The sequence below is a fragment of the Pezoporus occidentalis genome, unplaced genomic scaffold (assembly GCF_034315485.1).
Source record: "Pezoporus occidentalis ecotype Australia unplaced genomic scaffold, CSIRO_AGI_Poc_V1 ctg84, whole genome shotgun sequence".
Classification (NCBI taxonomy): domain Eukaryota; kingdom Metazoa; phylum Chordata; class Aves; order Psittaciformes; family Psittacidae; genus Pezoporus; species Pezoporus occidentalis.
The window spans coordinates 2,016,079-2,039,921 of record NW_026916203.1 but is presented as its reverse complement, the minus strand read 5'-3'; the positions used below and the strand labels follow the sequence as shown (position 1 = coordinate 2,039,921).

General features: G+C 34.7%; 1 protein-coding gene across 2 annotated transcripts in view; it reads right to left on the bottom strand.

The window, feature by feature from the left end:
• FBXL17 (F-box and leucine rich repeat protein 17) overlaps positions 1–23,843 on the bottom strand; it is a 297,223-nt gene that overhangs the window by 89,777 nt on the left and 183,603 nt on the right. The window contains exon 7 of one of the 2 annotated variants that reach the window (XM_062604241.1): positions 13,266–13,342. The exons of the other annotated variant lie outside the window; for it this stretch is intronic. Within the exon in view, the coding sequence (XP_062460225.1) occupies positions 13,266–13,342 (77 nt within the window). The remainder of the gene's footprint in view (positions 1–13,265; positions 13,343–23,843) is intronic. 2 annotated transcript variants of the gene reach the window in all.

Genomic DNA, 23,843 nt, shown 5'->3' with positions numbered 1-23,843 from the left:
AATTGTTGAACCACATATATGAAAAATAAAGAACCAATTTGTCCCTAAACCACCAAAAAGAAACAGAAGATATCATTTAAGTAGCCAAAGTGAAATCTATGGGCATTATAATTTTTTTCTGTGACACACACAAGCACCATTTCAGGGATTTAAATAAAAAAAAAACAAAAGATTCTTCAAGATTTTGAGTGAGTAAATATACTGGTTAGTAGCTGCAGAAAGTATCACTCTAAATAAATTACTTCCTTTTCATTGAAATTTCCCTGTCTGCATGTTTTTCAATTTTCTCAGCACCTACAAGACCTGCTCTGATCTAAACAGTCCTGCGTGGACCCAGAAAGAAAGAAGTCCTCTGTGGAACTATGTCAGTATAGGGGCTCAAAGAATTCCTCATATGAGCTGCTGCCACCAAATACAACACAAGACACATCAGCCACCATCACTTGGGTTGATGGATGTGATGTAAATAAAATGCATAAACCAAAGAGAAGGGAGTGACATTTTAATTACATTACTGTGCCCTTTTACTTAGAAACACAGCTCCAAATAACTTGGAATTTAGTGTCGACTTTCCACCTGGCAATTTGAGGTACCCAAAAACCTGAACAATAATATGCTCTCAGCGAGCAATTCTTGATTTCTTCTGTGCAACCAAGTTTCTAACTTAGCTACAGCAATGACATGTAGCTATTTCCCTGACTCCCCCAAGTTTGGGTCTGGAAATAGCTTCCAAACTCGTTACACTGTTATCATTCCTCTTCAACGTTATTCAAGAAAAACTGACACACTAAGCCAGACAACAAAGTTTTATGAGAGTAAAAGAAAAGGAGCCAACTGCAAACAAACAAACACGGCTGTTTCCACTTCACTGGTCAAGAAGGGTAGAAACCTCTGCTTCTAGGGAAATAGTATGGATTCAGATGAAAAGTGAGAGGCGTATAAATACCATAATTTGGGATTTGTTGCACCAGACCAGCAACTGAGTTACGTTAGTTATGCTATGTGTCCTTTTACTAGGCAGCGCCGATTAAGTACTATGATCTCCTCTCTTTCATTTCTCGTAACATAGATGCTACCAGCAGACTTAGTAGCTTAGAATGTTAGAGAACTTTAACCTGCATTACTGCTTAAACAGAAGTTTTCTTTATTGTTTGCTTTCGAAACAAAATGAAACTTAAAGAATTTGTGGTTTACCAACATGGGAATATAGAAATATCCAAGCAGCCAAAAGAAAGATTTTTCCCAATATCCTCACTGGTTTATAACAAGCTATAGGCAACACTGTCACTGACTTTTAATGATATTTCAATGTAACTGCAAAAAGAAAGCAAATATAATTAATTTACAAGGTACTAGGTTTTTTTCCTCCAAGTTAAAATGAGATAGCGCAAAAAGTATTCCTGGCCCAAGGGAAAATTGGTTGGTTGGCTAACCATGAAATAAAAAGTTCTTTTTATGAGTATTCACTAACATTTCTTTAAATTCCAGATTAATTTCAAATGCAAAAATAATACATATTTCTTCTTCCCACAAATAGACTGCTGTGGTAAGATCTGAGTTATATTGGTGGTTACGAAAACAACAGAATCAAAGCTGACTCATGAGCTCACTAGATGATGTAGCAAGTTCAATGACCACAGTGTGGTTTGTGAGGTTTAGGTTAGGCATTAGGAGGAAAACAACATGAAGTATCTTTAGCAGTTCAAGGGCAGCACTGAAACATTGCCTAGAGACATGGTAGAACCTCTTGTCATTGGAGGTCTTCAGGAAATAGCCAGGCAGAGCCACAGAGGACCTCATCTGTCACCAGCCCCACCCTGAGTGCAAGGCTGGACTTGGTGACTCACAGAGGTTTCTTTCAACCAAAATTTCTATGACCTTTTGATCATACCATATAAATAGTTTGGCTACTGTTCATGTTTGACATCTAATACAGCAAGACCTAGATTTCTGAGGAATTCTTACAAACCATAAATGAGCTGATGAACAACTCTAATTTAATCTTTGACATTTTTGTTTCCTGGTTGATTACAAAACTGCAAAAGAGTATTTTTTAAAAAAGCAGTCAATTATTCTAGGGTGATTTCTTTGTATGTGAGTGAGTAGTCAAGATACCTGACAGATGGTTAAAGTAAGAAAATCCTTTTAAGTTGCATTAATTCAGGTATTCTAAAAGCAAGCTGAAGGAACTAATTAGTTACTTACTTAAGAAAACACAGGTAAGGGATTGTGAACTGCTAGCACTGTCGACTAGTTGGTGTTCATTACAATTTAAGTTAATACAAATAAAAATGAGCTACAGTGCTCATTTGACAAATTTACAGTAAATGTTTTGCTAATTTACAAAATTACAGTAACATAATTTTGACACTAGGCTATTATTGCTGATGGACGAATACAGATTTAATTGAGGAATATGTATGCTTATATCCCTGAAGTAGAGAGAGATGCTTCTACCACACCTTTAAATTAAAACGATCTATGCAAAACAAGCTAAAATTTCAGTGCTTTCAAATTTTGGTAGTATGGAAAATTTCTTTTACATTTCATCTTTATTCTAATATCCATACATGGCAAAACTACTAAGTTCCTAAAGTTCCCGAGTTCCTAAAAGACAATTTAATTGTATCATATATAAAATACATTATATTTAAAAAGCTTAAATCATCCCAACAAAACACTGACCTTGACAAAAAATATAAAGTAGCAGTATCTTCAGATTACTGGAAAGTTTCAGAACTTAAAAAACCTTGTCTTGGGTTCAGCAGTAGCAGCCATTTTTCTCCTTCTTGGTAGCTGGTGCAGTGCAGTGTTTTGACTTTCGGCCTGGGAACAGAGCTGATAACAAGGATGTTTTGGTTTGGCCAAGGACTTTGTGAGCCTCATGCTCTGCCAGGGAGGAAGGGAAGCCAGGAGGAAGCAGAGACAGGACACCTGACCCAAACTGACCAAAGAGGTATTCCATACCACAGCACGTCATGCCCAGGATGTAACTGGGAGTTAGCCGGAAGGGCTGGGAGTCTGCAGGGTTGGAGGAGGTATCGGTCGGTGATTGGTCAGGCTGAGGGGGGCGAGTTATCGGTCAGCTGGTGCTGAGGTGTTGGATTCTCTTCCCTTGTTGTTTCCTTTATCATTGTTATTACTGGTGGTAGCAGTAGTGATTTATGTTATACCTTAGTTACTAAACTGTTCTTATCTCAACCCGTGGGAGTTGCATTCTTTTCGATTCTCCTCTCTGTCCCTCCGGGAGCAGGGGGAGGGCAAGAAAGGGGGGGAAGTGAGCAAACGAATTACCTGACTGGGTTTAAACCACGACAAACCTGTATCATTTTATCTAGCTAATAATATTCAAAATGCCCAATATTTATATAATCGTTTGAAGTATCTACAGAGGTTGACATGGAATTTATTTCATTCATCAGTTATAAAATATGAACAAAAATGAACACAAGAATCCAAATTGCATAGTTAAAAAAAAAAATCATATATTTGTAAATTTTTTTTTTTTTACATTATTAAAGAATTCCTGTTATCCACTTTTATTCCTTTCCTTTGTATTAATAACCTTGTACCTATATAATTTTGGACATATTTTACTATGCTTCTGTATTAGGCATCTTGTAATCAGAAGTAATATGGTTCAGTATGTATAGCTAAAAATTCAGGGCAATAGCACCAAACCAAAGAGAACCAGAAAAAAAAAGTAATCTTGTTAGTGTTTTGGGAAAGATACTTGACATTTTAAAAGTTAAAATAATCCCACTCGATTTATGAGGAACTAAAATACCTAACTTATAAGCTACTTTGAGACTAATTTTTTTTACAGAAAACTGTCCAAATATTTGAATTTGACCAAACTAAAATTTTGCTGTCAATTTATTGATTTGTAAAAACCCAATCATTACTTTCCTTTCAGATCATTTATTATGTGAATCATGTCCCCTACATCATTGACATAACAGTTTTGACACGCTGTTGCCATGTGGTGTGGAAAGAGTTCATAGTTTAGAAAGACAACACGAACACCTTCGTATACTTCATTTCAGAGGTAAAAATCAAATGTTTTTGTCACTGCAAAGCTAACCCAGAATCACCACAAATAAAGAAATGCTGAGTAGAAGTACCACTTACTCCACTTTATTACCTAATTTACAATATATTTTGAATGCACCCTCTGTTCTTAGACAAGTTATTAAAATCCCATGTTATTAGAGTTTTTATTACTGTTTTTGCTGTTGACTCATAATTTGTGTTTCAAATTAGTATGTATAAAAAATGATATAGTCTCTACTTCTGAATATTTAAATATTGGACTAAAGATGCCATACTTAGACATAACAGATCTATTCACGCATATGCATACTGAGGCTTAGGTAATATGCCACAATGCAGAGATGCAATAGATTTAGAATTTGTTTTCATATTCTCCTTTCCGTTCTCAGAAACATTTAAACATGAACTGCTTTCCTTAAGCATTTTCACTTTTTTTGTAAAAAAAATAAATAAGGCTCTAAACCAATATTTATCATATTACTGTAATATTAACCATTTGGTTTTATTTCTTTTCCAGTGAGCTACATCAATATCTTAATCATTCTTTTCAGGCATTTAAAGAAAAAAATTGTTTCTAGGTATTCAGCCTCTTAGTGCAACCCCTGGGACTACAGAACTGATTATAAGAATAGAATATTTTCTTTTTTAAATTTAGGCATTCAAGATAATTGAATTACTAGTACCTCCATGAAGTACTCATCTTTTTTTTAAGGCAAGCAGACACTCAGATTATGGTCAAAATTAGCTTTCCTTTCAGTAATCTGAATATTACTGGAACTCAACAACTAGACAAACCAATTACAACACAGAATACCGAAAGGCAAACCCAGTACCAGAAAACAGTATTTTTAAAAACTTAGTTTCAGTAATCATGTTGAAACACGTGCATTATTGCTAAGAAGTTTAAACAACAGTTATCATACTTAAGCACTCTGAATGGATTTCTCCCTTACAGATGCTTCTGTAAGAAAATAACCACTTTTATTTGGGCAACACTTAAGTAACATGCTAATTTTAAAATACAATTTGTTAAAATATATTCTTTAGTGAATTAAACAGGGGACCATAAAACTGACTCCTAGAATTTAGAAGAAATAAATGACTTCTCTCGCTTAAGAAAAATATAAATGCTGCTTTTAAATTTAGACTTATGAGAAGGACCCTTAAATAATCCCCACTAATAAGAGATTTTATAAGAATAATTTTAAATAAAGTTAAGGTATGGATTTTCTGAAGTATATTGGTAATTGCTACTCAAAAAATAAAGTGATTTAGAGGCAAATTTTATATGCATTCAAAACTTCAATGACTTAAATATAAAATTGGACTATAGCAAGAGTGTGTTAATGTGAGTCATTATTGGTGTTTGTCACAAAATACTAAATGTTTTAAACATTTAAACTAAATTAAATTCTAACCAAGCCAAAAATAGATTCATGTTAAATACAAGTTCAACAGTTGGTTTTATCAAGTAAATCTATGTCTGACTGAAAACCAAATGTTCTGTTGGGAATGGCATTCTCCATTGCATTGTGAAATTAACAGATACTGTTTGAAATGAAAGAGAAGACATAAAAGTAAAATGACAATCCATTTCTTTGTTAATTTGAGGGGTTTTTATCAAAATACAGAACCAAATTGCAATGATCCTCATGTTCATAATATGATCATAATTATATAGTTTACATGTAATAATTTGTTCTCACTTTAAATCAGTCTTCAGCTGCAACAGTAAGTTTTTAGAGAGAATAATTTCAAAAATAGTTTTGCTGTGTGGTAGCTCACTGAAGAGGCACCTAGCACACTGTTTTCAATACAGGGGTTAACGTGCACTGACGAAATAAAGTTTTATATCATTTTTTTAAAGGTCATAAAACCAGGAAATACAAATATCACAGGAGAACAGAAGCCAGGTAGTGGGTCAAATGAAAGGTCAGTATTTTAATATAGTTTCCTAGCATAGGAAATACAGCAAATGAATACATAAGAACCTGGCAAAAGTATTTCTGGCAACATAGGAAGAAGTTGTGGTCATTTCAATTTTTGTTATATCAGAAATATATTTTGTGTTTTGGTACTCAGAAGCGAGGCACATTTTTTTTTTTCCAAAGATTAAATGAAGCACCTTTCTAGAGACAAAAAAGCATAAAATTAAACTTTCTATTATGATTGATAAAACTCCTGCCAAGTTTGTCACTGAAGAATTGAAATAACAATCCAAGCAACTACATTTCCCACAGAAGAAATGAAATTAAAACCATGCTACATGTGGATCTCTCTACAAGACAATCCAAACCTAAAGTACAACACATCTCCATTTTTCATATTTAGAACAACCTACTAGGAACAAATAGTGTACAGATTATAGGCTTCTGCTCTGTTCATCTTGGTGATTCAAAATACATCTACATCCAGCTTCCTCCAACTGGCTATTATACTACATTATTTTTAAGTGTACAGGTTAAGGGGGACAACAGTCCTTGTAGTACGATAAAAAATAGTTTGGAAGTTTGTTTCACCTCATTGCTCAAAGACAAAATCCTTCATTATGTACTGTAGGAAAAAGGATTTTCAGCTATCTGTTATTTGAGAAATATGCTATTGCAGTAATTTATCTCACTGTATGGGTCTTGAAGACACACAGTGGTATCTCAAATCAACTTTTAAAGAACACTGCATGGAATTTTCGTGACACTGGGAATACTGATAAAACTCAGACAAAGAAAACTTGAGTTTTGATAGTTATGAATTATATATGGTGATGACAGACTGCTCAAGGGCTTTCTGCTTCAGGGATTACTTCTGATAAAGTTTTCATTTGACTTTTTCTATTAACAATTTCTACTGAAAACTCCAGATAGGTGACTGTTTATTCAGCTCCTGAACACTCTTAACAGAACTAAAGGACATGTCCTGTAATAGGGTTCCAATCCCAGAATAGAAAGTATACAGCTAAATTTCCTCACATTAACAACAATCTTGGTTTCAGTGTCATCAGTATCCCTTATGGAAATAAAGTTTCATGTAAATACCTGCAAGGCTCTTTAATCACAAGTACTTCAAACTGAAACAACAGTATTAAAGGAATATAAAAATTCAGGATAAACAAGTTGAAAAACATCCCTACAAAAGCTGTATACTCTCTAATGTTTTCTCCTACCTAGATGTAAATGTACAGAGGTTCTGAAATACACGAAAAGAAGTCAAATAGTCACTCTGCACATGCCAACAGAAATAATACTGCCATTTAAATGCAGCAAGGGATAGTAAGTTATACTGCGCATTGCTGCTGTATAACTTTGTAACTCACCGCTATTGCTAGAATAAGCTTTCACTAATCATTATAATTATCAGAGCTGCTGTAGAATTTTTTGCTTCATAATTCTGGAATAATAAAAGTTTTAACATAAAACCAAACAAGAACACTCTACTAGCTGCCAGAGATTTTTTCAAAAGAAGTTAAGTATCAACAGTATATATAACAGGGAAGAGATTGCTTACTACCCACTTATTCTTCAGGTTATTAATTCTTACAGTCTACTGTAAGAACTAAAGTTGCAGCCTATCCATAGAAAAGGAACCTTAAAACTAAGCAAAGAACTTCAGAATTTGGCACTACACATCAAAAATACTGCTGACTTACTTCAGTGACTTCAGGTTTCTGAACAATTACGTAACAGAACAAGAAGTAGAGACAAAATGATTACGTGGAAAGGAAATAAAATAAGTTTACAAGAAAGCAACATATATGTACTTTTTCTTTCACACACATATAGCAATAAATATATAATTAGGCAATATGATACCACCCTCTTATACACACAAAAAGGTAACAGAGGTCCTGGTCCTTATAAGATTATATGTACACTTATCTACAAGCAAAAACATTGTTCTCAGTGTTGATTGATGTTTGTGTGCATTGGGTGATTAGAAGAGTACAAAAGAGAAAGAAATACACACCAGAATAAAAAACACAATAGGCAGAAGATTGATTCAGAGAAGAAGACAAACTTGGAATTCAATATTGCAGCAACTGAAAACAATTTTGAAAGAGAAAATGAAAGCTATATTTATTTAAATGATATCAATTGAGAAAGAGGTTGCAAGCCAATAATGTGTGAGCATGAAGGCAAACCAGTAATGTGTGAGGATGAAATCTTTTTAACTCAAGTATGTATTTACTACCTGACCCATTCTGTCCACCCATAAGTGCTGCATTTATCCCGCAAAAATTTATTTCCTTTCTGAGTAACACCGTGCAAAACATATGGTGCTTTAAAAACAGATTTTAAAAGACTAACATTCTGAAAGAAAGTTTTAGTGAGATCAAGCACACAGAGATTTGCTAATCCAAGTGAGAAGCAGAAATGAAACATTCTTTTGTGAGGAAATACCCACCCTGTGCTTATTCTTCATGATTTACATGACAAATGCTAAATATTGAAGAGAAAACTCAAGCGATTCTCATGGGATTTATCTGTATTATTCAGTAGGAAGATCTGATCCCCTGATAAATTAAAATAATCTATTTTAAAACTGAAAGCACATGTAGCCTAAATATTAAAACATCAGAATTTAACAGCATCTCAGAAAAGTATTTTAACATTGTTAGCTGTATCTCACTTCTCAGAAAAGAGTCCATAATCCAGTTATAAAGAAAAAACGCAACTTACAGCTATGTTTTGTGACAGCTGGATTTGACTCTGTATAAACACTATCTTATTCCTCCAGACATCTACTTCTAACAGCTACGCCCCATCTATAAAATTTTAAAATAAAAACCATATAATTCAATCATAGTTTGCTGAAACTTGGTTTTTCCTTCAGCAAATATCTTCATAGAAGAAAAACCTTTTAAAAAAATCATGTGTCCTCAAAGACACTAAATATACCAGGAAATGATGAAAAGAGGCAATATGAAAAAGGAATACCCACAATTTTATGAAACAAAAGGGTACATATCTGGACAGCTCATTTTCAATATTCGCAATCTTAAAGGTATGAGCAAAATACAACAGTTCATCTTGGGTCCTTTGCCAAGGTTTGTGCAATTACTTTACAGCTAGAAACAGGGGTTTTCTAATTTAGGTAAAATCCAGAACTACTAGGTAATGGAAATTCTACAAGACAGCTATTGAGACAATTGTCATCTTCTGCAGGTTGCTTGACAGGAATTGTTAACAAGATAAACATATTTCCCAAACTGTGCTAACCACACTCCTATTAATGACAGTTTGGGTACTTTGTTTTTTCATAAATTTCTGAAGTGATTTCTCATGGCACAGCTGTACAAAGTGCTGATTTTTAACACTTTTGAATTTTTTGTGAGAGTCTTTATTTTTTTTCCTTTTTAAATTACTTTCTGCACATACAAACAAAACCCATTGATCTGACTACTTTTCTAAAGTGAAAGTAAAGCACTAGAGACTATTATCCTGCACAACCGGTAAGAATGCAGTTTTAGAGTAATTCTTAGTAAATTCACACTTAGCATTTCTACAAAAGCAGACCCCTAAAACATGTAGTCCTCTTTTCCAGGCTAGTTTAATCAAACCCTTTCATCTTTGCAGAGAAAATCTCATTTCTGTATTTCAGAGTACATAGCACTCTGCCCCTTTACAAAGTTTGTAAGTAATAATTTACTTAAAACAAATTCCCAGCAATAAAACCCAAAACCAGAGCATAAAATTGAAAAGACAGTTACACAATTCCGTGTGTGCTTGCTGCCCTAGCCCACTACTATACAGACTCACATCAACCTAATTCGACACACAGTCTCCCCACAGCTGAGAAAGCCTAGATTTCTTACTAATTCTTACTAAAAGCTTAAATACAAAACCCCCTATGTTTAAGTAAACTTAAGGCTGTGACACAAATAAAGGCAGGAAATTCAAAGATAACACTGAAAATCCATACTTAATTCATGATTGTTTAACAAAAGGGCAAAATGATATGAGGAACTAATGTCGGCTTTAACTTCATTCTGCCTCTGTTCTCAGGCAAACAGGTGTTTATCTCCAAGATAATACTAATTCAGTCTCTCCTGTCAGTCTAGGTAAATTCTAGTGATAATTTTGTTATCAATATTCTGGATGTAAAGAAACTTTAAAACTCCTTTACAGCATCCTAGGTGTTACATTGTAGCATTCATGTCACATTGTCACAAACACCATTAGCTAAAAATGGAGTTTTAGAAAATTATGTTGGAGAAGCATAGAGATATAATTCTACAATTTTTTTCCAGAAGTAAGCACAATACATTTTCTTGTATACAAAAAAAAATTACAAAATTAACTATTTTGTAATGTAACTTAAAATAGAGCATTTTTTTTTACAAGTTAACAACTTTTAGCATGTACACATACTTGAATTCCTGTTTGAATCTTCTTCTGTCCATATTTTTATGTAATGTAATATCTTTCTGGCTAGCAAAATGTCAGAGAAAGTAGTGCTGGCCATGACTGTATTGACAGGGTGTAGGGGTTTTTAATTAACCTTTTAGGCTTCAAAATAGAATATAGTATTTTAATGTGTTTTAAAAATAATAATTGCATGTGTGGTCATTTGGCATACTGTCTTCTTGTAGAAATTGGAAAATAAATGGAAGGAATAAAGTGACAAAGTTCACACTTTGTAGTCATCACTAGATTACATGAAATTACCTCACACATACATACCTATAGAATTAATTTCAGGCAACAACAGTTTTTTTGCTGCAATTATTATTTTTGCTTAATTAATGTCTCAAATGATTACAAATTTTGTTGGAAATCAGCAGTATCACTTACTTTTTTCCAGATGAATTGCTAAACAGTTTGACCTCTTGTCCCAGAGTCTGAACAATTTCAAAGAGGGCTTTATAACCCTACATCTGTACTCCATAAAGCTGCAAGAAATCTGGTTACCAGCTCTAGGTATGTTCTAAAAATCCAGTGAAAATGTGCACAGTTACAACTTAAACTGCTCTTTTTCACATTGTAGAAAACAGGCAGCTTCTTTGATAAAGGAACTTCAACAACAAACTGAGCTCACAGCACTGTAAGAAGCTCACTTTTTAACTTAACAGCACCACAGACAAAAGTGGGAAGTCTTCCACTGATGTACCAGGAAACGAAAAAGGAAGAAAGGGAAAGGGTGAAGCCTGGCTCCACCCTAGAACATTCTTGTTAGTTAATACTCACTTGCTATTGCATTTTTAATATAAGGCAAAGTTTGACTTCCTTACAAAGCACAAATTATGCTCATAAATTCTACTTCACTACAGTTTATTTTGCATTTTCAGCTCAAGATATCACAAGCAGATGAATATATTTGTCAGGCTGGCATGCTGAGATATGCTGAAGATTATAATGATAATCAATTAGTCTTAATAATGTATCAGTATCACAGCTGTTTTGCTGGATGTCTAACTGATCCTTATTAGCTTAAGTAGTCAAATTTTCAAGTACACAGTAAAACCTACTATCAACACTGTCAACTGAGAAAGTTCTCACAGTCTCAGTATCTGACTGAACCATAGTCCACAGAAATCAACAGCTCAGGCTGGATGACTCTGGTTGTCAAGCTTAGAATCCAAACTCTATAATAATATACTTATATAATAATATAATTATGTAAGTCTGTATAATCTCTCCACTCATTCATTCTGTGAAACAAACTTTTAATCTAGCCCACTTTTTATCTGGAAATCCCCACTTCCTTTACCCTCCTTCCATTCTTTCATAAGCAAGACTTTACTCATCCTCAGTTTCTTTGCTTCAGTTCCTCAGTGTATGTTTGAAGAAATGCTGTTTTGTTCTCAGTAACTGCAGCCAATGAGAAATTACTGATCCTCAAGATGTGGATTCTATTATTCCCATGATAATTCTTTCTACATGAGTTGTCAAAGTCACAAAGGATGAGTACAGATAATAGATCTATAATACACAAAAGGACAGTCACACTTCCAACTGAAGTCCTGCAGCTCTGACCCTACAGCAATGATGAGAAGCACCTTCATGGTCACTTTGTGCTCTACAGACAATCCCCTTCCCTGAATTTCCAGCAGGCAGTTCCTGTTTCACAAATTCAGGAATACACCTTAACCAAGTGGTATCAAGCCAAGAAAATCTATATTTTCAACTTGGCAAGATCTGTTTTGCACATAGAAGCACAACTGCAGACCAGAGAAAATGGCAGTATAAGCCCATGCTCCCTTCTCCTCTGACATGCCCCAAAGCTCCCACAACTGCTACAGCTGCATTGTGAACTCATGTTCAAATACTGTGGACATGAGATGAGCTGAACTCTGCAGACCAACATACTCTTGAATGCACCCATGCAAACCCTAGCAAAGTCCAAAACCTGAAGGGGAAAATAAAACAAACGGGAAAATAAAAAAAAGAAACTTGTGACCACTGGAAAGGTAATTTGCCACTTTGACATAGTAATTCTTTATAAATGCTATAGAATAAAAGCTAAAAATAAAAAAAAAAAGCGAATGAGAAAAAATACTTGTAAAACATGAGAGGTATATCTCAAAGGTACAGTTTGTAAATCCTACTGAAAAGTAAGCATGAAAATGGGAGATAGATGTTTGAGAATTTGGCCTTACTGCAGAAATAAGTGTCCAATTTGAGGTCAGTATCTTATTTGAAAAAAAAACCAAAACCAAAAGCACAAAATAAACCAAAGCAGCTTCAGCAAATACAGTCGAGTGCTAAGAAGTTTTCCAATTTCAAGTATGAATTCTGTTTCTCTATCTGGCCTATGAGAAAGAAAGCCTAATTTCTAAGATGTTCCCATCTATTTACATTGTGACAGCTTTCTTAAGGTATCATCCAGTTCATTCAATTCTATGGCCTACAACAGGCAATCAATCCCCAGGCATAGTTGCTTAGTTACGCTTCTACAGCACCTAGAAATGCACATGCATTTTTTGATTTTCTTTCAAGTGCTCTCCCGGACTCCAGGACAATTCAAAGAGCACTCTACACACTCTACCCCGTAACTGTCAATTCTATAAGGAACACTCTGCAGCGCATACATACACTGACTTTCATACTTCTACCCACAGATATTTTAAAGTATGTCAAAAACTTCTTGCACTTTTGTTGTGGATAAAGGTTTTGAAAATTTTCATCTATATATTTCCAACACTTTTATAACAGCCCCTGTGAAAAATCTGCAGAGCTCAATCTTCACAAAAACAAAGATATAGGTACATTACATACCATAGTCAGTGATCTTGCAGGATACTAAATACAGCTCTTTCAGATTCCGGCCTTCTTTGGCAATCACCTCCACACATCTGGAAGACACATACAGTAATATCACAGTTAAAAGACTGTAGGTAATTTTTAAATAGCAAGAGCACAATCCACAAGCGTAATGTACCGTGTCTCAATTTCTTCATTTTGTGAATTGTTCCACAGAATTCATTGAAAATGCATACGGATACATGCATACACTGGAGAAAAATATTATTTTAGATTGAATGCTTTTATATCAATATTCCCATAATTCCTTAAATATGTGAGTTGCTTGAAATATATAAAGACAAGTCATTTGGAAAAGAATAGAAATGTGAATTTCCACTTCTTTATTATTGTGTAACTTTTGGAAAATTTATATTGCAAGATTTAAGCTTTGAGAGTTTTCTTCCAGGGAAGAACTATAAATTCACAGTAATGAGGACAAAAGATAAGAAAATGTAATTTTAAATTCATGTTTGCATTTCCTCAGTGATTATTGCAGAAGTCATCAGGTCATGAAATGCTACATGCCACTGCTGTTCCAATATGTTGCTAGAGAAGCTTGTATAGATGAGAAGAAAGCTCATGTTTGCCTTGTCAACAACTGCAACACCTAACGGTGCAAGCAAGAAAAAGATTACAAATTAATTAATGTAACAAATGGATTACTGAAATAAAATAGGACCTTACTATATACTTATGACTGAGTCTATATTGTTATTTTTTAAACTGCATTGTTTATACTGTGTCACTCAAAAATATAGTTCATAAAATACATTTTCAGTCACATTCACGTAAACGCACCACTGTGCATTTACATCAGCTAACATGACATGGATTAAAAAATGCATTTGATAGGATAAATAGTAAGAATTTCTCCTGCCTTACACAAAAATAAATTACTGGATGATTCTGGGGAGAAAAAAAAAAAAAGTCAAAACCAACACAACAAAAAGCAATTTCTGAATTTCTCATAACTTCTGCAAAATGCACCTACATCCTCAGGGACCTTTTCCACTTACCACCACCACCAATTATCTTCCAAGCTGATTTAAATGTTTGGGTGGCTAATTTTAGATTTTAAAAACAGCCACCTAATTCTGATAACTTACAATAGCACAATAATTGAATGATAGCCCTTCATATCTATTTGCCCCCTCACTGCTTCCTTATTCTAAAATCTAGAATGAAAATTCACTCTACAAATAAAACAGCATACCTCTGACAGAGTACCTGAATCATAATTTAACACCATTATAAATTTTCAACCTTTGAAAACTGTGAAAGCCTAATAATCTAAATAATTTTTTTGTTTGTTTGTTTGCAATTGAGAAAAATTTGCCTTACTTTATCAATACAGAAAAAAGTAGAGAAATATTTAACATGGTAACCCCTGACATGGAAGAAAAACAGGGTGAACCTCCAGATTCTATACTTGCTTAAATATGCACCTTCTCTGCTAAGAAAATTAGCAAGCATAACAATTATTTTTCTTTCGAAGTTACACCAGGACTATGATGTAAAGTATAAAATAACCTCAGAATTATACATTTTCATGAAGTTGTTTCCCTAAAATCAGATAAGACTTAGAGCATTAAAAAAAATTCTATGTATGTGAGAAACTTTTGTTCCTGTAAGATATGATTTTGAACAAGATTCATTTTGTTATTGGCTTACTGAGCTCAATTAGGCCATGAGAAATAATTTTAGTAGTAAATAATTTAAATAAATAGTTATTCCAGAAAAATACATCCTAATAATGAGATCTTATTGCTAATATTATTAAGATAAATAATCAGAAAAAAAAGTGTTAGACAGTATGTTCTCTAGGTATTTCAGCAAATATGATGTAATTGAAAAGTGAATGGAAATTGCAGTTTAAAGAAGCTTTCACAAATTCTTATCACATATATAATTTAACAGAGTGCTAAGATTATAAAACACTTCTTACCTTGGATAAAAATTCTGAACCTGCAAAACTATTTTGAAAATTCTAGCTAATGATTTCACAAGTTTTTAAATTACTTCGAATCATTTTTAGCTACTGAGAGATAATTAATTGATAAAAAAATAGAACATAGCTATCGATGTTTAGCAGTACCACCACAAGACAGTCAAAATGACATGAAAGACTACCTAATTTTCCCTACAACTTCAGTTACACAAATTTTCAATCAATTGGTGTCAAATCTGCACGCAGAAGTATCTGCACGTGCATCCTTTGGCAAGCTTGCATACTTCAAACTCAGGATGTTGGCTGTTCTCTGGCTTCAAACACAATCAGTTCAACTGTGAAGAGGAAGTTGTAGCTTCTGTCCCCAATCCTGTAAGGGTGTCAGTACATTTTACAAGCTTGTCTTAACAAATAAAGAGTGCTAGAAATGTAGTATTGAGAATAAATTTTAGATGTCATGAGTCATTTGATTCCAGGAGCAAAGAACAAAAGTATTTGCCTGCATGACCTTAATAATTACATCTTTTAATCCTTCCACCTAGTGCCAGCTCTAAGGGTTAAAGTTTTTTCAAGTGGCTTGAGTGACTCCAATCCTGTTCTTAGTGACATCTTGAAATCTAAATGAAACACTGTTTACTTTCTCCTAATGGGAAAAGAAAACCTTCACAGTCTTATCTATTTTCATTAGATAGAAGGAAAAAAAAAAAAAAAGTAGCTTTGACTGCCTTATTTCATTAACAGAGTGCTGAGATAGTTACATTATTTTCTTTAGATAGAAGGAAAAAAAAAAAAAATGTAGCTTTGACTGCCTTATTTCTTCTTGGGTGTTTTTTGAAAATATTAAAATCTCTTAATATCTTAAAGAATGAGGTAATAACACATCTAGTTTGGAGAAGAAAAAAGTAAATATAGCTGAAATAATGATTTTTTTCGTTTATTTTTGGTCTCCCTTCTATAACTTGCATAAGTCAATCAAGTTTCAATTTTAATTTCTATTATCCTTTCTATAGATCATCCCCATGTAAATCAGCATGCAGAGACAGAAGAAACACTTGATATAGCCTCATTAGCCTCTGCTCTGTAGAGGGTCACACAATACATAATTGCTAGTAATAACTGACTTTTTTATAAGGAAAAATAAGAGTAGTTGTGTATTTATTACTTCTACTTTTTAATCTTTGTTAAATACGACAGCAAAGTTGAAAGAATAAAATAAAATTAACCTTTTCTACAAAGCAAGAAGCAAGTCATGTTAATTCTGTTGTAATAATCTACCAAAATTCTACCAGATTATTGTCATATGTATTTTCGGAAGTCTATATTTACAAAGAAGCCTAACCTTAAAACCATCAATATAATACTGGTAAATAAGAGAAGCAGAGTTATTATTTAAAGCAGCAGCAAATGACAGAAGTGAGCACAACACGTAACTGAGCGCCATAAAACCTGGGGACTAACCCTGATCTCTCAGGGAGCTAACATGTTGCCTCTGGAACATGGTAACAAAAGCTGCGTGCTAAGGCTCACAGCTTAATCTCTTAACACAATGTTACCGAACAGGCTCTTATCAGCTCATCCTACTAATTTTAATAACAAAAAGACATGCAGCATCTAGATGAAGTTGTGAAAGTTAGAGGGACGCATGTATATTTCTTTCACATTTTTTCTCCAAATGTATTAAAATACAAACATTCTTCCATGAAGAAAAGTATTTTCACACCCAAAACAACTTATTACAAAAATAAGACAAGGTTTCATTTGCTATGGAATAAAAAAATGAGCTTATAATTACAGCTTTGATAATACACAAGGTCTAGATCAGAGCTGTCCAAAGCTAACATCTCTTCACTTCCTAGTTTATAAACGAGTATTATTTCAAACCATGCAAGACATGAAAATACAGAAACTGAGAACATGGACTACTTATTTTATTACATTAACTATTAATTATTATAATAATATAGAATTATTATTACAATAATAACAATTCATTAAGCCTGAAAATACTATCTAGCAAATTCTTACGCCAAGCTTTCCTTACACCTACTCAATATTTTATGCATGTTGTCCTCTGACAGACATACATGTGTGGAGACAGTGTTCTCATGGGAGAATGCATAATTAGTACACAAACTCTGAATAATCCTGAAGGATACAGCAAGGCCATGAGAGGCCTGATGACGCTTAAGCAAGCAAGATAAGAAGCTGGATTTCACCGAGTTAATGAGAACTGTGGACTGTTGGCCAGCTTTCGAGGTCAAGTTCTCACACCTGTGCTTAACCAATTACATGTTAGTCACTAAGGGTCTTCAAGACATGTATCCAATCATAATATGCCAAATCACTGTAAGTGCATGTAAGAAATAGTATATAAGGGGTTAAGGCTTTGTAATAAATTTGGCAATCGCTTGATCACATTGATCGTCTCTGCGTTGTCCGTGACTCCCGTGTCAACAGACATAGAATTCAGATTGATTGCATTTGATTCTAAAAGTAAGAAATATCACACATTATGAAATTTACAGCACAATCAAAAGCAAGAAAAAGGCAAAGAACTGAAATTCATTTCACAAAAACAAGCCAGTCAAACAGTGTTTCAGAAACAAAGAATATGACCAAAGACATATCTATCTATTGTTAATACAAAACAGAATTATAAGATCACAGACATTTGTAAGGCAACTGGATTGCTCAGCACTGTCATGGTGAATGTATCAGCATTCCAAAATTCCAAATTCATTATGTTCAGAGACTAACAGACCTAAGATTGCCTCTTACTGCTATAATTTCTAAAAATCTCTTCCTACTTGAGAAGCTTAGCAAATATCAAGAAGGAAAGGATATAACTGTAATATTGCTAAAATTCCAGCAATTCAGATCAGGGAAAAAAGACTCTCAATCTGGGTTACAGAAACTATGGAAATTTGTCTCGTAACATGTACTTGTGTCATGGTTTAACTTCAGCCGGCAACTAGGACTACACAGCCACTTGCTCACACACATCCCCTCTGGTGGGATGGGCAGGAAAATCAGAAAAAGGTAAAACCCATGGGTTGAGATAAGAACAGTTTAGTAATTGAAGTAAAATACAGTAACAACAACAACAATAATAATAATAATAGTAATAATGGAAATAACAAAAAGAAAGAGGAATAAAACCCAAGAAAGACAAGTGATGCACAATACAATTGCTCACTACCCGCTGACCAATATCCAACCTGACCTGGGCAACAACTGGTCCCTTCCAGGTAACTGCCCCCAGTTTATATACTGGGCATGACATACTGTCGTATGGAACACCCCTTTGGATGGTTTGGGTCAGATGTCCTCTCTCTGCTCCTTCTTGCCTTCTTGTGCTCCTCCTCACTGGCAACAGCATAAGAGACTGAAAAGTCCTTGACTTAGGATAAGGACGACAAAGCATGTCATCCATGTTATCCAAGAGCATTATTCTCAGATTCAAGCCAAAAATCAGCACTCTGTCTGCTACTAGAAAGAAAATCAACTCTATCCCAGCCAAAACTAGGACAAATTTACTCCTCTTCCCACCTGGTCTATATACTTGACCAGGCAAATTACTTACACATACAAAGGCTGACTGGTATAAGGCTTCTCTGCAAACAAGTCTCTTCTTCAAAGTAACAAAATTGCATGTTTAAGACATAGGTATGTCTGATGATAACTTCAGATTTAGAGCCATCTTGATGGCTCCCACATAAAAGTTTCTAACTTTTCATGATGTAATGCAAAATGTAAGAGCTTAAAAATAACAAAAAAGTAAGTCATTCAAAATCCTGTATTTTCTTATCCAACTGTTACCTATATTCTTTGACTTAAATGAAACTTAAGGTCAATGAATTAAATTGTGCAAGTTTCTACCTGTAAGAAAAGATAAAAAAGATCCTTGAATCATGGAAAATAATTGTCTTTTCTACACACATACATAGCTTTTATGTTTTTCGTCTAATTCTAAAAACATTGGAAAATCGTATTTGTGACAACCAAAAGGAGCTAATGAGAAAATATGACTACAGTATTTGTGGTATAAGTGGTCCTGGGAGACCTCGTTAAAGTCTGAGCTGCTTTTCAGCCCTGAGTGAAGCTAATTGCAGTTGCCATGCACTGGTTAAGAGATCACAATTTGAGGGTTTCACTCACTGTAGAGGTGTAAAAAATCCTAAACATTAACACACCCCCTTGATAAGATTCAAAATGAACATCAAACTGTTTACACGGCTTCTGGCATACATTTCTCTTTAAGCAGTAAAGTGAACACCTTACTAACCTTCAAAACATAACCAAGACCATTACTGGGAAACAAAAGAGAGCTTGGAAAGAACAAGAACACTAAAATATACAATGGAAAACCAGAAACCTTTCACAAAGAAATATATGGAGCTCCTCAAGAATAAGGGTTTCAAAGGTTAATTCATGCAGAAAACAGCAGCTGCATATAAAATAACACAGTCACTGGTTTTGATGACTTAGACATTCCTATGGAAGGCAATAATGCAGTATAATAACCGTCTCCCCAAAACCTCTCACCGCAGAATCACACACAGACTATTCAGAAGTAAATGTAATCTGAGGCCTCCTGCACTCAGAAGGAATAATTTGAAGGCTAAAATCGTGAAGAACTAACATTCCACTGAGAGATCCACAACCTTTTAACAATAAATTATGAACTTCACACAGTGATGGATACATATTCTTGGTTCAGGATTTTCTTTTACTGACCATTTAATTTACATTATGAACAATGTATCTCTTTCAATGTCTTTGTTTTCTAATACTTTATACTAGGAAGAGGTATGATACTTGTCTTTCAATTATCTTGGTACACAGTTTTTACACCCATTTTAGCAATCCAATCACATTCAAAATATGTGTTTTAAAAATGTTTTTAATTTGAACACCAAGAACTGCATCTATAAGAAAAAATATTAATCACAGAGCCAGCAAAACAGGGTAAGACTTTCAATCAAAAACAAACTGAATTTGAAAAGCACTTTTTGTCCCAATCCAATATGCAAAGTGTCAGTAGTTATACGAGTTAACAGCAATTATCTTACAGCAGTCATTAAGTTCTGATTAGCAGGGAGGTATTAATTAGAAAATCAATGTAACTTAAAATTTGGTTTACCAAACAGTTTTGCCACTTACAGCACAGGAAAACAGATAAGCTTTTTTTCACCCTGGGACTCACAAACTACAGAGGCAAGGGTAGACAAGTCGCAGTGTCTGCATGTGCTCTGAGCTAGTCAGAAGCAAGCAAACTCCACTCAGAGAGCTACACAAATTAATCAGCACTATGCTTATGCTATTATGCCCTGTCTTTCAGCAATAAATATCTATTTTCAAATATTTATTCGTTGTCTTATCTAAAATGAAATGCCCTTAAAATCCCTGTTACCCTGACTGCATGTAAATCCAGCAAGCTCTTAAGCCAAGAAAGAAGAGATCTAGCGAATTGTTTAATTCCACTGCCATTTTTACATAGTAGCATGCCAGGTGGCCTTTGATTCCTTTCTGACTTGGAGGAACTAGATACCATGAATGGATTTAACAGAAATGAACAACTATGAAAAATAACTTGATTCTAAAACCCTCACAGATCTTATTTTCCATAGTTAATAAAATCAAGAAGACAGTTAAATTGTATTTTTTATTATTGTTTTAAGAACTTTGAAATATTTTTGAATGTTTCAAGGTGCAAGGTCCTACACCTAGGTCAGAGCAATCCCAGGCACAGCTACAGGGTGGGTAGAGAAGAGATTCAGAGCAGCCCTGTGGAGAAGGACTTGGGGGTGTTGGTCGATGAGAAAATGAACATGAGCCGGCATCAACGTCTGCTCGTAGCCCAGAAAGCCAACTGTATTCTGGGCTGAACCAAAAGGAGCGTGACCAGCAGATCAAAGGAGGTGATCCTGCCCCTCTACTTTGCTCTTGTGAGACCTCGCTTGCAGTACTGTGTGCAGTTCTGGTGTCCTCAACATAAGAACATGGAACTGTTGGAACAAGTCCAGAAGAAGGCAACGAGGATGATCAGGGGCTGGAGCACCTCCTGTATGAAGATAGGCTGAGAAAGTTGGGGCTGTTCAGCCTGGAGAAGAGAAGGCTGCACGGAGACCTCATAGCAGCCTTCCGGTATCTGAAGGGGGCCTATAGGGATGCTGGAAAGGGACTATTCATCAGGGAGCGTAGTGATAAGACAAGGGGCAATGGGCTCAAACTTAAGCAGGGGAAGATCAGGTTAGATATAAGGAAGAAGTTCTTTACTGTGAGGGTGGTGAGGCACTGGAATGGGTTGCCCAAGGAAGCTGTGAATGTTCCATTCCTGTCAGTGCTCAAGGCCAGGTTGGCTGGAGCCTTGGGTGACATGGTTTAGTGTGTGGTGTCCCTACCCACGGCAGGGGAGTTGGAGCTAGATGAACTTAAGGTCGTTTCCGACTCTAACTATTCTATGATTCTATGATTTTATGAATTCAGATGAGAGATGAAAAGCCTCATCTGATACAACACTTAAAATACGGCTTCTTAAATTCATTGTGGCAACTTATCTACCATTGTAAGCAAAACCAAGGAACTGTTAGCTACCAGCAAGCCAATGCACATTACTTAGCAAGCATTATACTTTGTATTATACAAACATATAATGGCTTCCTGCCTGAACTGTTTCAACTGTGCCTTTCCACTGGAAAACTGGAAGGGTATTTACTTTACAGGTATGATACAGCTGGATTGCTCTGCAATATTAGGATGCTGATATTGCTTACATACAGGTTTCTTCTTCACACAGTTAATGTCATGATGGCTTGTCCTAAGACAAGCGTAAAGGTAACTATCATAATGTTACCTACTTGCAAATGCAAAAATGTAGAAATTTTGAAAATGATGACTGCTCAGTAGCTATAGACAAGATCAGGAGATGGAAAATTATAGATTCTATTTCTACACACATAAGCAAATCCTTGTGAATTCAAACAAGACACTTGGTGTCCCACTGCCTCATTTTAATTTACGTAAAGTGTACGGCAGTGTAGAGGGTGTGGTAATGTTCTGGCTGAATCTTTAGGATGAATCTGACTGAAATGATTAGCAATTGATGGAGAGCATGGAAAGAAAGTCAAAGACAGACCACCACACATACCACAATTTCAGAAGAGCTCAAGAAGAGACATTCACGGGAATGCCTAACTTACTGCCTCCCAGTACAGATCGCACAATCGTGCAGTACCACAGTTGCACCATTTCTTGCACGGAAAGACAAGCCTTTAAGCATAGGCAGCTTTACTTCTTCCTTCCCTTTTAGAGATGATACTTACATGCTTCAGGCTTTAAGATTTTTCCTGGAGTTACAGCGGCCTTAGTTTTGATACCTTTTTTTTTTTTTTTTTTAAGTAGTCTCGTGCCATCTCATTAAGCTATCGTATATAGAGTATTCATAATCTACTTGGGTTTACTGCATGCAAAATAGCCTTTTTTTTTCTCAAAAAAATGAAAAGAAAAAAAGCTTTCAAGTTTAATAGTAAAAGCAAGAAACAGAAACTGTACTACTGTGCTCTAACTTCCAAAAAGTGTTCTTTAGACTCTCCTTTTAGAATGCTTGGGCAAACTTCAAAATACTTCCATAAAAATAAAAAAACATCACCTGGTACTTTAAAAATAAAATATCCAGTGCATATACAGCTCTGTACTTCTTGATCTCAGCAAGGACTGCACACATGAAAAAAAGATTTTACCACATTCACTGCCTGGTTTTCATACCACAGCGGTTGATGTGCACTTCACTGAGCTTTGCTCATAGGCAGCTAAACCAAAGTATAGAGGTTTACCCTTTCAATCCCCTTTGCATCACTTTTCTCTAATTCAGATAAAACCCTAACCTCTACCAGCTATTCTTTTATGCATACCTTTAAAGACCTTCCTTTCTTGAAATGACAGCATAGATCATAGTCAGTGGGCGATGTGGAATGAGAATGGACTTCCTCAAAGGTCTTTTCCAAAATAGAAACACATTCTATAAATCTGGGGTTTTGTTGTCTGATAAACGGAGGTAATTACATGTTCGTAAACACTTGGTCCTGTGAAAGCATAAAATCTCCATAACTCTGATAAATATTCTCAATTCTGTTCTTGGGAGCAACAGTATTCCTAAGAGTTATCATGAGCTAAGTTTATAAGAGATGAACAAGGTTTACAGGGAGAGGTAGCCTCTTTCATTAGAAGTAAAAAAAGTAAAGCCTTTTGAAGGACGTAAAGAATCTTTCTGCAAAACAGTCCTATCATCAGATCTGATCTTTGTCCTCTGCTGCTGAAGGAGATTTAACTTTGCAAAGAATTTTGCTTATATAAAATGATGATAGAGCAGAAGAAGAGCCAAGATAATCAACGAGGAAAAAAATAAAATCCTGTACTCATCATAATTCAGATATATTTGGAACTGATTTGGGGTCCAATTCTCTTTATACTTTAGGAATTAGAGTGAGTTGGTAGATCTGTTACATTTATTTAATGTTGCTGATGTTCCTAAAACTGATGAAACAAAATTTAAGCTCAATACATTTTTGGACAAATGCTATAAAGAAGAGAGATTAGGGAAT